Here is a 14921-nt window from a genome sequence, read left to right as displayed (position 1 = left end):
AAATTGCATCAGGAACTTCACAGTATTAGAAGCATTTAACTGTCTGCAAAAGTTCTATTTACTGGGTAATTTTTTCTTTATTTTTGTGTGCCTGGAGGAAGATATCTGAGAGTATTAGAATATGTTGAATACTAACTAACATGACTAGTATAACTCCCTTTTCCCTGCAACCTGCTTTTAAACTCTATGCTTCAGGTTTGAGACACTGAAGAATACTGTTTGCACAGATGGCACAGTTCAGTTTTCTCCATCTGCTTGAAGGGCCACTTAATTATATGCATTCCAGACCAATAAGCTATTCATTAGAAGCATTTCATTTCAACATCCAAAGAATATAATTCTTTTTTAAAAAGGCCAGAAATCCCACACATTCTGCATCATCTGAGAGTCAATGAACCTCACACACAGCTTGCACACTGCTGCTTTGGATTCAGTCCTTCATACTCTGGCATATCAGGTGGGGTATATGAGGGAGGTCCTTTTCTCCAACCTACGTTTGTTCAACGTGAAAGTTCACTGAAGAGATTCAAAACATTTAAGACTCCAAATTGTTTACTTGAGATGAGAATGTATGTAATTTGACTCCATACCTGATCCTGATGTCTTACTTTTGTCTGTGTTTGTTACAGTAGATTCATCTGACTTACGAGAGAGGAAGAAGCTATCAGCAAAGTAAAGTTGGCCTTGAAAATAAGGTCAGTAAGTTTTTGGACTTTAAAAGCATTTCCCCATACCTGCTTATTTTAATTTTTAAACATACCCTAATAGGAAATAGGCTTAAATAAAGAAACAACTTCACCAATAGAGCCACTCTGAAACTTACAGCAAACTTCTTGGTCTACAATAACACATGATTTTATGTTTTCAGTCTCTATATTTTCTTGTAACCTGTTCTGTTACTATCTTATTTACATTAGATATCTTGTTATAAATATTTAAGAAATCTCACATGAAATTATGGGCATGGATTCACGTAAGATTTCCTGCCTGCTAACCACTACTAAGTGACACCTTCCTGACAGTCTGTAAGAGGCAATTCTGTTCTGGAAATTTCATTGAAAGAGAAAAATAAGGGGTAAAAGTGGTAGTAGTTCTTTAGTACAGTAGTAGAGGTTTTTTTTAGTAAAACTTCTGTAACAACAGGAGAGAAAAAATAAAAAGCCATCCTTCAGCAATATTAGACATGAAAAAAGCCAGAAAAGAAGAAATGGGGGACTACATTACCTGGAGCAATGGCTTCTAAGCCACTATGGACAACACTGGGAATGTCAGAAGTTTAATTTTTTTAAGTTAAAGGTTTTCTTAATTCAATATTTGAAAGGACTGACAGGAACATAGATACACAGGTCAGATTTCTAAAAAGACAGCTTTTTAAAAGATTTTAAAATATATACATCTATAGCTTATATTTTTTAAAATTTGACTTGAATGTCAGTAGTTGCATGTGAGTTACTATTGTATATTCACAAAAATGTTGCAGACAGGCAATTTTGAGAATTGCTCAAGTCCATTTCTGCAAAAAAACAGAACAAAGCAAAACAACCACCTAAGCCTTTTCTGTATTTTATAAACTGCTTCTCCAAAGTTCAAGATGCATATAAAAACTTCACAACTTTGGTTAAAAAATAATGGAGAAACAGTAACGGTTACTCAAAAGTAATCTAAAACCCAATCCATAAGCCACCATTTCCTATGTCACATCCCTAAGAGAAGAGATAACCCTCACCCATTATCTTAAACCTCAGTAGAGCTGATATTCTGGAGTTGAAAAGAGAAAAAAATGTGATGAAAAGTATGAGGAAAGAAGTATGATACAATGCCCTATCATCAGTTCTGAGACATTACAATGTAAACACTAATATTTACATTTCTCAATTGACTTTCAGTATTCTGATAATAAATCTGTCAAAGAGCCTAGATTATTATAATGGAGGACAATGCATTTCACACTCTGCCTCTTTAATTATATCGGTGACTATGAAGCCAACACAATGCTGGAGGAACTAACTTCCTTAACTTAAAACATGCCTCCATTGATGATATTAAAATAATCCAGCCTAGATGTAATTTTTTACACTGTACAAAGATCCCAACTGCCTACTTAGTTGAACTTTTTAAATTTGATAAAAGGGTCACATCACTGTTTTCTTTAGGTTCAGACACATAAACATCAGCTTGAGTTGTAGTTTTCTAAGCTATTGTGCAAAACAAGTACCATGCTAAAAATATGCTGTTACTCAAACTTTGAGATATTCTCTCCAGACTGAATTTCCTGATATGAGATTCAAATTAATAGGAAGTAGCCTTCCTGTGTGTTTTTTAGTTTGCAAGGCTAATGAGTTTGCTTTCAACGAAGAGAAAAAAAAAGGGGGGGGAAGACAAGTTTGCATTTTTTTAATTCCCCTGTATTAAAAAATCCCAGAGTTTTTAAAGGAATTGCACCTAGAACCTGACAACTTGGCACATTTTACTTTACTCTGCACGTAGCCCTATTAGAACTGATGAGAATGCTTGTGAAGTAGTTGAGTACGTAAGAGTTGTTCACTTTCACTCAAGTTACTTTTATAGAGAGAAAGTGAACAGCTCTAATTAGAAAGGTCTGGCCACATGTATACAGCTATGCAACATTAATTTACTTCAACTATATAAAAACATTCTATATAAATTAAAACCTCAATTTGAACAATAATTGTAACAAATATATACTTTCTAGTATAATACAAGGAAATAATTTACTGATTTATGATTGGGACTTTCATATACTACAGCAAAGTGACAGTCAGTACCAATTCTGACAAAAAATGTGCGCTTCACAATCAATCAACTAACTTTTTAAGTCAGCTTGTTAGGAAATTCAGTGTTTTATGTACAACAAAAACATGAAGCTGAAATACACATGCAAATTTCCTTTTTAATATTAGTTATACCATTTATACATTTGATTTCAACTTCTGAATGGAAAAAAATGGTCAGGCTAATCAAAGATATACCTTACAAAATGCTTTAAATGTATTTTTTCTTTCTAAATTTCAATGATATCATCACTTTCAAAAGAATTTGCTTATTTTAAGGCTTTGTATCAAAAGTTTTATTTCGTAATATACTCACACAGAAGCAGATATCCCCACCTATTTTTCTAATAATTTTATTTTTTCCCCACATAATATTAACGGAAAACCTGAAGTAGTACTGGTACAAACAAGAAAAATGTCTTAACTGTGCTATGGCCAGAACAAGGGCTGGGAGGAAAGGAAAAAAGCTAAAGTCACAGGCACACACCAGCCTGCCCTTTACCCTCTTGCTATGACAACCCCCCCCCCCAGACATCTTGTTAAGTACAGCACCTGTGTTGTCAGAGCAGTGCAAAGGGCAGAGAACTAGAGGCAAGACTGGAAGAAGCACTTTTCTTCTAAACTTTAAGTAAAATATAATTTGTAAGTGATATACACTTTTTAGAGACCTTCAGTACATTTCCTAAAGATAAAAGAGGAAAAGTTTCAGCTATGGAAATAAACAAAAATCTCACCTTATTATGTTCATACTTGTATGGGATTTTGAGGGTATCCATGGCTCTGATCATGGCCTGCATTGCTGTAAATATATTCTGGTACACCAATTTTGTAAAGCCCCTTTTGTCTTCATCAGAATAACCTGATCCATGAATGATTCTCATCTGTTTGATAAATGTGCTTTTGCCACTCTCTCCTGTGCCTGCAAGACAAATAAGAATACTTTCAGCCACTCGACATAAACATGACTTTTATGCACAAAGCAGACAGCTTGTTCAGTGCAGGGCAGAACACTGTCAAGTGGTTATGGTGCTTGCTACAAGGACCAGTTCAATATCAAAACAGCAGTAACACAGTAACAACTGAAGCAACACTGAATTAAAACTTTTATTTTGAAGACAACATAGAAGTAGAAAAAAAGATAGCAATGAATAACTAAACTAATAACTAAAACTAAATATACACTCCAAAATATCTAGAATATACCACTGTATTTAAAATTATAAGCATAAATTTCCATCCCTGAAGATATAGTTCTCAACAATAACTATAGGGAATCACTATGAGGTGTTCTATTACAAAAATACATAGAGTAAGAAAAAAAATTATCTCACTTGGCCAACGTTCAGGACGTTATGGTAAGCAGCAATATACAACCAATACATAAATTTGTTAGAAAGGCAAATAATATAACAATTACAGTTCTGCAAACTTCAACCTCAGAAACATATAAAATCACCTTTAATTAAAATTTGGCTCAAATTAGTTAACAAAGAGTCATTACTTCCTTTAAATTTCTTTGCATCTTTGTACTTTACACAAAGCACAAATAATAACTTATAAATTAACATTCTGAATGTTTAACAATTGGTTACAATCTGCTTGTTGAGAATTTCACACAATATATCACACAGCATTTTTTTGTTTGGCCCAATTCAGTCTCTCTATGATTAGGAGAGCTTATCTAAGCTACAAATCATATGAGTAATTTATAAGGAGGAATCAAAATTTAGAACAAACAGTTGCATGTCCATATGAATGCTGTATGTTAACCTTGCTACTTAGCCCCCTAAGAAATGCAATGCATTTACCTGCATGCAGCGCTTCTTAGCCTTTCAGCTGGATTTTATTTTGATCATTTTTATAAAGCCTTCATGCCTCATTCATGCACTAATATTTAGCTTCCAGGACAAAGCAAGCCTTATACTTTACATGCTTTAGATGTCTCAGAGTAGTGTATTTCACAATCAGTGCAATATAAGGTTAAAGCATGATGTTGTGCTGGCAACCCTTAAGTACTTCTGAGGTAGTACACTGCAAAATCTAACCTGGAAGTCTATAAAAGCTTTTGTCTTTACTGTGTGTGACTGTTCACTCAACTCCTGCTTAGATTTTTGGCTAACACAGCTCATGCTAAGGCCTGATGTATGCTGGAAGCAGCGCTGTTAGGTCAAAGCCAGAGCACCAGGTAGGCAGGACAGGTGGCCAGAAAGCGCTAAAGGGCTATTATACAGCCATCATCACAGACAAATTGCTGTCTCAGCAGCCATCATCTTTTGCCTGGCAGTCTCATCAGAATCTGCTAACTTATGGAAATGGTATAGACAAAACCTCCATGCTAGAAGGTATAAAATATTAGCTTACCCAAAAAGCTTTTGAAGTGTATCCAACAGCAGCTGTACTGCTGAGGCTCTCATGCTTCCTGGTACGATTTGTGGTTCTTTAATTGGATTACACTGTACTAAGTCTTTGTCAGCCTAAGACTAATAATAAACTATATTTGGAGATCTAAAGGTATGCTAAAATATGCAAAGATTATGATTCACTGGTGCTGAATTAAAACTATTTTTACTCCTATCTTCAGCTTTTCTGGAAGTCTGTAAGGGAACAGCCACACATACACACACACACATCAAAAAAGTATACTACTACACATACATATATAAAAACGTCATTTCTCTCTTCTTATGTGCTTCCTCAAGTCTGTTCCTTCTTAGATCTATGCTCAGTAAACCATCCTGTTTCTTCCCACAAACTAATCTTGTGGTTAAGCCAGCAGCAACAGCAGAGAGAACATTTCTAGTCCTCCTTAACTGCATGGAGTGTCACATGTCCTGTACTTGGGTCATAACAACCCCATGCAATGCTATAGGCTTGGGATGGTGGTCTCTTCTCCCAAGTAACAAGTGATAGGACAAAAAGAAATGACCTCAAGCTGTGCCAGGGGAGATTTAGACTGGATATTTAGAAAAATTTACTCACTGAAAGGGTTGTCAAGCATTGGAACAGGCTGCCCAGGGAAGTGATTGAGTCACCATCCCTGGAGGTGTTTAAAAGACTTATTTAGATGTGGTGCTTAGGGACATGGTTTAGTGGTGGACTTGGCAGTGTTAGGTTTACCGTTGAACTCAATGATCTTAAGGGTCTTTTCCAACCTAAATGATTCTATGACACTATGTACAGTGGAAAAGTGTGAAAAGTAGTCCTGGTGAAAAAGGAGATCATGGAAAATTTCTAGCACAGAATGCACTAAAATAGAATAAAATAATATGAATTATAGATCTAGTAAAATTTATGGGATTGCACAGAAATTATTAGGAAGTGAATATGGTCATTTTCAGCACAATATACAGGAACTTATGAAATCTTTACATTAATAGCTTCTCTGTTATAATCTGTTACCGACAAGAAATGCACACAGAAAGTTTCAAGTATTTTTTTTTAATTATCAAATCAAATATTTCTGTAAAAAAATAAATCCTCTTTAGGTGAAAAGAAAGCTGTTTAGTAGTGGCAGAACACCAAATACATGCATGTGTCTAGGAATTTGCTCAGATACTTCCCCCACAACTAGAATAACTGGGAATAAAACAAGCAACATTATTAACTACAACAAAACAAGAAGTTGGGAATAATGAATCTCCAAGGTTAGCTAAGCAAAGCTGCAATGGTTACAGCATTATTCCTGGTAGGGAGTGGGTTTTAAAACTGTTACAGCACTGAAGTCAAACCTTGATTTCACTATTTTTATATATTTTTGATCTTTTAAAGTCCCATGATTAGTATTATGAGAAGATCAAAGCACTGACTGATATCACACTCATAGCAGAGCCAGGAAGGTAGTCAAGTTGCTTAAATGCAGCAGTAACCCCTTATACACAAACATCATGCACAATTTATTGCATTGCTACTATTTTTCTGGGCACACAACCTGCAAAAATGAAACTACAAAATGGTAAAACAGAATAGGCTTTGAATCATAGAATATCCTGAGTTGGAAAGGACCTATGAGGATCATAAGAGTCCAACTCCTAACTCCACTCCTCCTGCTCTAAGAGCATTGTCCAAATGCTTCTTGAACACCAGCAGGCTTGGGACCATGACCACTTCCCTGAGGAGCTTGTTCCAGTGCCTGATCGCCCTCTCAGTGAAGAGCTATTCCCTAATATCCAATCTGAACTTCCCCTGATGCAGCTTTAAGCCATTCCCTCATGTTCTGTCACCAGACACCACAAAGAGATCAGCAGCTCCCTCTCTGCTGCCCCCCTTGAGGAAGTTTTAGACAGCAATGAGGTCACCCCTCAGTCTCCTCTAAGCTGAGCAAACCTAGGTTATCCTCAGCCACTCCTCACAAGTCATGCCCTTGAGGCCTTTCATCATCTTTGTTGACCTCCTTTGGACACATTCTAATAGTTTGATGTCCTAGTACTATGGAGCCCAAAACTGCACACAGTACTCAAGGTGAGGCCACGCCAATTCTGAGTATAGTGGGACAATCACTTATTTCAACAGGTTAGCTATACTGTGCTTAATGCACTCCAGGACACGGTTGGACCTTTTGGCCACCAGGGCACATTGTTGACATATTGAGCTTACCATCAACCAAAACCCCCAGATCCCTTTCTGCAGGGCTACACTCCAGCCTCTTGTTCCACCAGTCTATATGTACATCCAGGATTACACCAACCCAGGTGCAGAATCTGGTGTTTGTTTTTGTTAAATTTCACACGGTGATTGCCCAGCACTCTAATCTATCAAGATCTCTCTGTAAGGCCTCTCTACCCTCAAGGGGATCAATGGCTCTTCCTAATTTGTCCTGTCATCTCCCACAAGCCCCACTAACATTTTTCTCCACTGAATGAAATTTTAGTCATTACAACTGGAAAAGGTGAGTCTGGATCTCTTGATGTTTTCTAGTATTATACATAATTATCATGTACCAAAGCATATCTAGGGAAAAAAAAAACCCACAACAAAACACATTTACCACACAAATACAACTTTATACTTTGTACATTCTGCTTTCATGAATTATAGATAAAATATTTGGTGCTCGATTTTCTAACTGATATTTAAAATAAGTAGTATAATATCTGGAAAGTATACTTAATATATATTTGTATATAATAGAAATGCAGATTAAACTGCAGTATGTTATTTAATTTGTTAATTTTTAATAATATGTAAAAAACTGAAGTGCAAAAACATAAAAGTACACTTTCCAAAGCGGGGTGGGTGGCAATATTTAACATATTTTACATTTGTAAGGTCTGTTTTGACAGCCTAACATTAATTTTTGACCTCTCACTTGTATTAAGGGCCTCCATCCAGGAAATCAAAGGATATTGCAGAGCATTTTGTTTCTTAGAATGTATAAATGGTTTCAAAATGAATAGCTTTATCATACCAAAGCCAGCATAAACATATATTTACTGAAAACAGAAGTTATAGGAATAGTTATACTTCTGTTATAGTGCAATATTTATGTCAAGCAGCATGTTTTATATTATTAAATATCACTATCTTAAATGAGAGACTAAGAACAGCAAGTGCTTCTTTAAGCTTTGATGGGGTTTTTCCCTCCAAAATGGTTGGCCACTTTTTCCAGAAGAGATATTCACTCAAATTCTAGGCTTTAGCCTAGATATCATGGAGCATTCCTTCTGAAAAGAATTACTTTTCCTTATAATAACCAAACAGAGCTAGAATCATAGAATGGTTTGGGTTGCAGAGATATTCCAAATATTCAAAGATTATCTAGTCCAACCCCTCTGCCATGGGCAGAGACACCCTCCACTAGACCAGGTTGCTCAAAGCCCAATCCAACCTGACCTTGAAGACTTCCAGGGAGAGGGCATCCACAACTTCTCTGGGCAACCTGCTCCACAGTCTTATCACTCTAATAATAAATAACTTCTTCCTAATATCTAAATTTACCCTCTTTCTATTTAAAACCATTACCCCTTGTCCTATCACTACAGGCACTGGCAAAAAGCCTCTCTCCAGCTTTCTTATAAGCCCCCTTTAAGTATTGAAAGGCCACAATAAGGTCTCCCCAAAGCCTTCTCCAGGTTGAACAATCCTGATTCTCTCAGCCTTTCTTCATAGGAGAGGTGTTCCAGCCCTCTGAGCTTTTTTGTGGCCCTCCTCTGGACCTGCTCCAACAAGTCCATGTCTTTCTTGTGCTGGGGACCCCAGAAATGGATATAGTACTCCAGGTAGGGTCTCATAAGAGCAGAGTAGAGGGGGAGAATCACCTCCCTTGACCTGCTGGCAACCAGTACTTTGCTTTAGAACATTTTTATATGTTGTTTAGTAGTGCAAAAGAAAACATTATCATATGGGTTTAGATGGTACAAAACATAAATGCAGGTCAGGCTGGTTCTTCTAACATGATGGGTTAAGAATGTTTTTCCCATGCAGCTATTTGAGATCTCATTGTGCTATATAATTCTGGGGAAGATACTAAAACTATCCCCTATGACTTCTGCTTCTGCTTTTTGGTTGTTTGTGCTTCAGAACACTCCACATCCTTTGTGCTAGTAAGATAACAACATGATAGCTGTTTATGAATAGATAATTAGACAGAGTCAACTTACTAGTATTATTATCAACTTATGTTAGAAACATAAAGCTACTATATATCAAGTATCAGTATTCAGATGCTTGTCTTATAGTTTCCATTATCCATAACTTCCATTTGCTCAGTGTCACCACACTCAGTCAGCACTACACCCAAAAAAACAAGAAGGATGCTTTCAAGGCTCAAACATACCACTTGTACTAAAACAATAAAGTAATTCTTACTTCAATCAAACCACAAACACAAAAAAATACAAGTCCAGGGTCTTGCAACCAAAGCCTTTCACCAACTTGAATCCTCATGGATAACATGAATTTTAAAGTAATATACCTTACAATATTTATTGTGCATTGTATATCCTTATTGGTTTCCAAAGAGAATACATCTTGAGAGTACCATAAACATAATACTATCTTAACAGTGTAAATTAAATATTAAGTCTTACAGTTAATATTTTCTCACATTTAACCCTTTTTCCTTGTACCAGTGTAAAGAACTTCTTCACAGTCCTCTTTCTTATTAAGAACACTGAGCAAACAGTAACTATCTAGACCTATACCTACCTAGTTTCAAGGCCACACAAAGATGTTTTTTAAAAGAGCATTCATCTCGCTCCCATATACTGTCATCCTAGCTCAGGGGTCCTCAAACTTTTTAACCAGGGGGCCGGCGTGGATGCAGTGGCAGGCAGTCATCTGCGGCTGCTTGGTTTCCCCCCCCAACCCCCGGCGGGGGGAGGGGGGGGGGGGGGCGGGGGGGTCTGTAAATACCAGGGGCCGGATTGAGGACCCTGGGGGGCCGTATCCAGCCCGCAGGCCGTAGTTTGAGGACCCCTGTTAAGCTACTCAAAACACAGTACTGTACTAGCTACTAAGAAGAAAATTAACTCCATGCCAGACGAAACCAGGACAGTCATTAAATAAATTCATGTTTTAATCATGTTCCTTGTATAATTTAATATCAATATGCTTATGTGCATACTTTCACGTGTGTACACAGACACACACAGAGTGATGAAGACTTTATAGATACAAATATACCACTAGTACTCTGCAAGTTTAAGAAATCAGGTCAAGGGCAATATTATCAAAGAACAAGTTTATAATTAAAATAATAATTAGATTCTACACACACACAAAAAGATCCCTGCTTTTTAGTATTAAAAAAAAAAAAAAAAAAGAGAGAAAGCAAATTGGATAGCTAAGTTCTGAGAGGACATCCTTGCTAGCCTTATGCACTATACCATATAAATATTTTGATGCTAACTACACAATTAATGAAACACAATGTCATTTTCAGATGCAGTATTTGCTCATGAAAATAAATGAAAATTACTTTTTTTAAAATTAATTAACTTTGGGGGAAGGGAAGGACAGAAGCTTTTATTGGGTCACTAAGAACATGAGATTAGAAGATACCAGGGACAAACAGCCAGATTTTACCAGCCAAAGCATCTGGTCACTTCATTTTGCATTTGCATTTGTAACAGCACAATGTATTAACACGCCATATCATTTAAAGCATTGCTTTCCTATGGCTGAAAAGAACAGTGAAATATTCCATTTCTTCTGCAGAATTATTAGCAGCAGCAGAACAAAGCATTATAAGCATTATTATGCAGACAGCATTCACCTGTAGTGCCCATTCAGACTAGTTTGAATTCAGCTCCATTCTATCCACCTGCTCAGCTGAGCTAATTCAGTAGGTAAAAGGAAAATGGTTTCCGGCCTTTTCAGACAAATCAAAACTAATGGTTCTATTACCCCCAACATTCTCTTCAAGACAACCTGCTGCTTCTCTTTATAATTACCTAACAGCCTGTTATATGCTGAAAGTACATATTTATTTAGATTTGTTTATGTAACCCCATATATACCAAATCAGCAACTTTTCCAAAAGTTTTAATAAATTTTGCAATGTTTTTATAGGATTTATATATATACACCCAAAAAAAAAATCAACAAAAATGGTTAGATTAATAAATAACTGCTCCCTATTAAAAAGGCATTAAAAATCATAAGATTATCTCAATCAGAACACAATGGAAATTATAGATAAGCAGTGTTCCTTGTTGCCTTTCAGCAACAGCATCTACTCACTGATACTTTTACAGTATAAGAAGTCTTAATAAATGCAAGAATTAGAAGCGTGCTGAGTTACAACTACTGTTTTATTCAAACATCATTAGCTCTAGCAAATAAGCTATACAACTTTGGTACAGCTTTATGTACCTTACAAAAAGCCATCTCCTTTCTCTCCCAAAGTTCTGCTCTCTCAAAATGTTATGTGGCTTTTTGTTTAATAAAAGTCCACAAACTGTTCACAGGCATAAAAGTTATTGACATTATAAATCCTTCTTTACCTCTGCATCTGAGGGAAAATTCTAATTTCACTGCCTGTGGTGCTTTGACTTGGCTGAATGCCAGGTGCCCACCAAAGTCACACTGTCATTCACCTCCTCAACTGGATGAGGGAAATAAAATATAAGAAAAAACTTGTGAGTTGAGATAAGGACAGGGAGATCACTCACCAATTACTGCCACGGCCAAAACAGACTCAGTTCAAGGAAATTAGTTTAATTTATTACCATTCAAATCAGAGTAGGGTAATGAGAAAATAAAACCAAAACTTAAAAACATCTTTGCCCCACCCCTCCCTTCTTCCTGGGCTCAACCTCACTCCCAAATTTTCTACCTCCTCCACCACAGCAGTGCAGGGGGACAGGGAATGGCAGGGGGACAGGGAATGGGGGTTGTGATCACTTCATCACACATTGTCTCTGCTGCTCCTTCCTCCTCACACTCTTCCCCTGTTCCAGAGTGGGGTCCCTGCCACAGGAGACAGTTCTCCATTAACTCCTCCAACAGGAATCCTTCCCACAGGCTGCTCTTCTTCAGAAACTGCTCCAGTGTGGGTCCCTTCCAAGGGTGCAGTCCTTCAGGAACAGACTGATCCAGCATGGGTCCCCCACAGGCTCACAAGTCCTGCTAGTAAACCTGTTTAAGCCTGGGTTCCTCTCTCTCTGCAAGTCCACAAGTCCTGCCAGGAGCCTGCTCCAGTGTGGGCTTCCCACAGGATTACAGCCTCTTTCAGGCATATCCACCTGCCCTGGCATGGAGTCCTCCACAGGCTGCAGGTGGATATCTGCTTCACCATGAACCTCCATGGGCTGCAGGGGGACAGCCTGCCTCACCATGGACTTTACCACAGGCTGCAGGGGAATCTCTGCTCTGGTGCCCGGAGCACCTCCTCCCCTTCCTAGTGAACTCTTTGGTGTCTGCAGAGTTGTTGCTCTTATATAGTCTCACTTCTCTCTTCTGGCTGCAATTTTGTTGCACAGGGTTTTTTTTCCCCTTCTTAAATATGTTATCACAGAGGCGCTACCACCATCACTGATTGGCTCGGCCTTGGCCAGCCATGGGTCCATCGCACATAGGGGAAGCCTCTAGCAGCTTCTCACAGAAACCTCCCCTATAGCTCCCCCACCCCCGCTATCAAAACCTTGCCACACAAACCCACTACACTGGCTAATTAAGGCCTTTATAAGCCTTTTATAAGCATTTAAATATTTCTACTTTTCACTAGTTATACTGGCTTCTGGTTTTACAGAACTGACTCAAATGCATTTCTATTTCTATATTTTTATTTCTTATGGAACAAGATACTTAAGAATATGGTTAGGTAAGGAATCAGTCCCTATTCTGATATTCTGACAAAGATTCATAATGCAACTTCAGCTCACAAGAAGCGGGGGAGGACTTGTAGATTAATTTTTTTTTACTTTTTTTTTACCTTTTTTTTTCAAAGGAAACTTACTTCCTGGAAATAAACATTTATTTTATACGTCATTCCTTTGCACAACAGTCAAATGAAAAGTGTTCAAGTCCAAATTTTTAGCTTACTTTTTCAGCTATTAAAATGTTATCCACGCAAGTCAACCATCTTCATAAATTTTTTATATAACTTCAGTTAAACCAAAAAAACAAGCAACCAGGCACACAATCAGCTGTCAACAACAACACACAACAGTTGTCAACTGGCTTATTTAAAATTACACCAGGCCTGTAAATCCTTCTTCAGCAACTGTAAGAAGGCACATGTGCATGAACTTGTGGAGGAAACATAACTGATCTTAAATTCTTTTAAGTAAAAAATAGAAAAACTTTTTGATAAATTGTAGTCTCTAAATTAGATAAAATGGATTTAGAGGCTACAGTTTAAGTGGGATTGGAACATATGAAAGCATCTTGTGAAAAACAAACTCTGGGAAATAAAACAGAAGAATGTTTTCTTTGTTCTCAGGCTTGCACTGGACACATAGACAGAAACTACAGATAATAGCTTGTAATGACTAAAAAAATAGCCTAGCCCTTTTAGATGTATAAAAAAGTAACAACACTGTTGCCCTAAAGGCCTTCAATCTTTTATAATAAAAGTCCCTTTGAAAATTATTATTTTTCAACACAAGGAAATATATTAATATAAACACAACTCCTTCCACTAACTTCATGATTTCTGATTAACAGACATGACTTTGGATATCATTTTGCAGAATTCACCATTTAGAGATCTCCATTCACCACCGAAGAAAGAAGCGTCACCTCCACTGACTGTGCATGCCATTCAGACACAGCTCCTTCATACAAACCCATACCCAGCTGTTCAGTCTCCTCCAAAGATCTTTGAACCATGTAAGTGAACAGAAGAGCTTCAGACCATTTTCAATAATAATAATAATAAACCACTTCATATTCTCCCATTACCAATTTTACTGATTTCAGTAGTACAGTACAGTTGCACTTCTTCAATAAATTAAGTTACAGAACAGCTTGGAAAAATAAATTAAGGAAAGCGATAATGACCTCAGGAAAGCTTAATCATAGAAATCTTATTAAGGATTTTATTCTTACATCCTTACTCTTTAAGTAGTCCCAACAGATTACTGCAAATCTATGGCTTTATTGATGTGAATAAGGGTAGAAAACATAGAGATAGAGAATATATTGCAAGAGGGTTTTATCATTGCAGAGGCATTCTTTAAAAATAAAGAATAAAAAGCATTAGATGCTTTAGAAAAAATTCTCTATCACTTAGTAACCCAAGTATCTAAATAGCTTTTTTAAATGGGAAGGAAGAGTCCAAGAACCAAGTTACCATGGTGTGAATAGTTACCACATATCAGCTGCTCCACATTTTTTTTTTGGCATGTGTAGCTTAGTTATGTACAAATACCAAGCTTTATAAATTAATTTATTAGCCCTCTTTCATTTCACTAAATTCTACTGGACTCAGTTGTTAATAAGATTAAACATGTTTAAATGCTGTCCTGAAAAGTGACTTCATCTTTGTTATAGCATACTAACAAATGAAGTAACATTTATTTAGAGTTCACACTAATTTTCTAGGAACCACTATATTTTTTAAACTAAACTGTCAAGTGAAAAGAGCAGAACACTTAATTTTTCCACTAATTCCCTATATTTAGTCTAATGCATCTCTACTGTTACAAGATTATTATTAAACTGCTCTAATGCTTTTTAATTTCTATT

At 36.8% G+C, this 14921-nt stretch overlaps 1 protein-coding gene across 1 annotated transcript in view; it reads right to left on the bottom strand.

Annotated features, from left to right (window-relative positions):
* LOC130141868 (guanine nucleotide-binding protein G(q) subunit alpha-like) overlaps nt 1–14921 on the bottom strand; it is a 134344-nt gene that overhangs the window by 96071 nt on the left and 23352 nt on the right. Inside the window, exon 2 of the mRNA XM_056323112.1 lies at nt 3527–3711. Within this exon, the coding sequence (XP_056179087.1) occupies nt 3527–3711 (185 nt within the window). The remainder of the gene's footprint in view (nt 1–3526; nt 3712–14921) is intronic.

Source organism: Falco biarmicus, chromosome W, assembly GCF_023638135.1.
Source record: "Falco biarmicus isolate bFalBia1 chromosome W, bFalBia1.pri, whole genome shotgun sequence".
Classification (NCBI taxonomy): domain Eukaryota; kingdom Metazoa; phylum Chordata; class Aves; order Falconiformes; family Falconidae; genus Falco; species Falco biarmicus.
The sequence above is the reverse complement of the archived record's forward strand: the minus strand, read 5'-3'. Positions and strand labels throughout refer to the sequence as shown.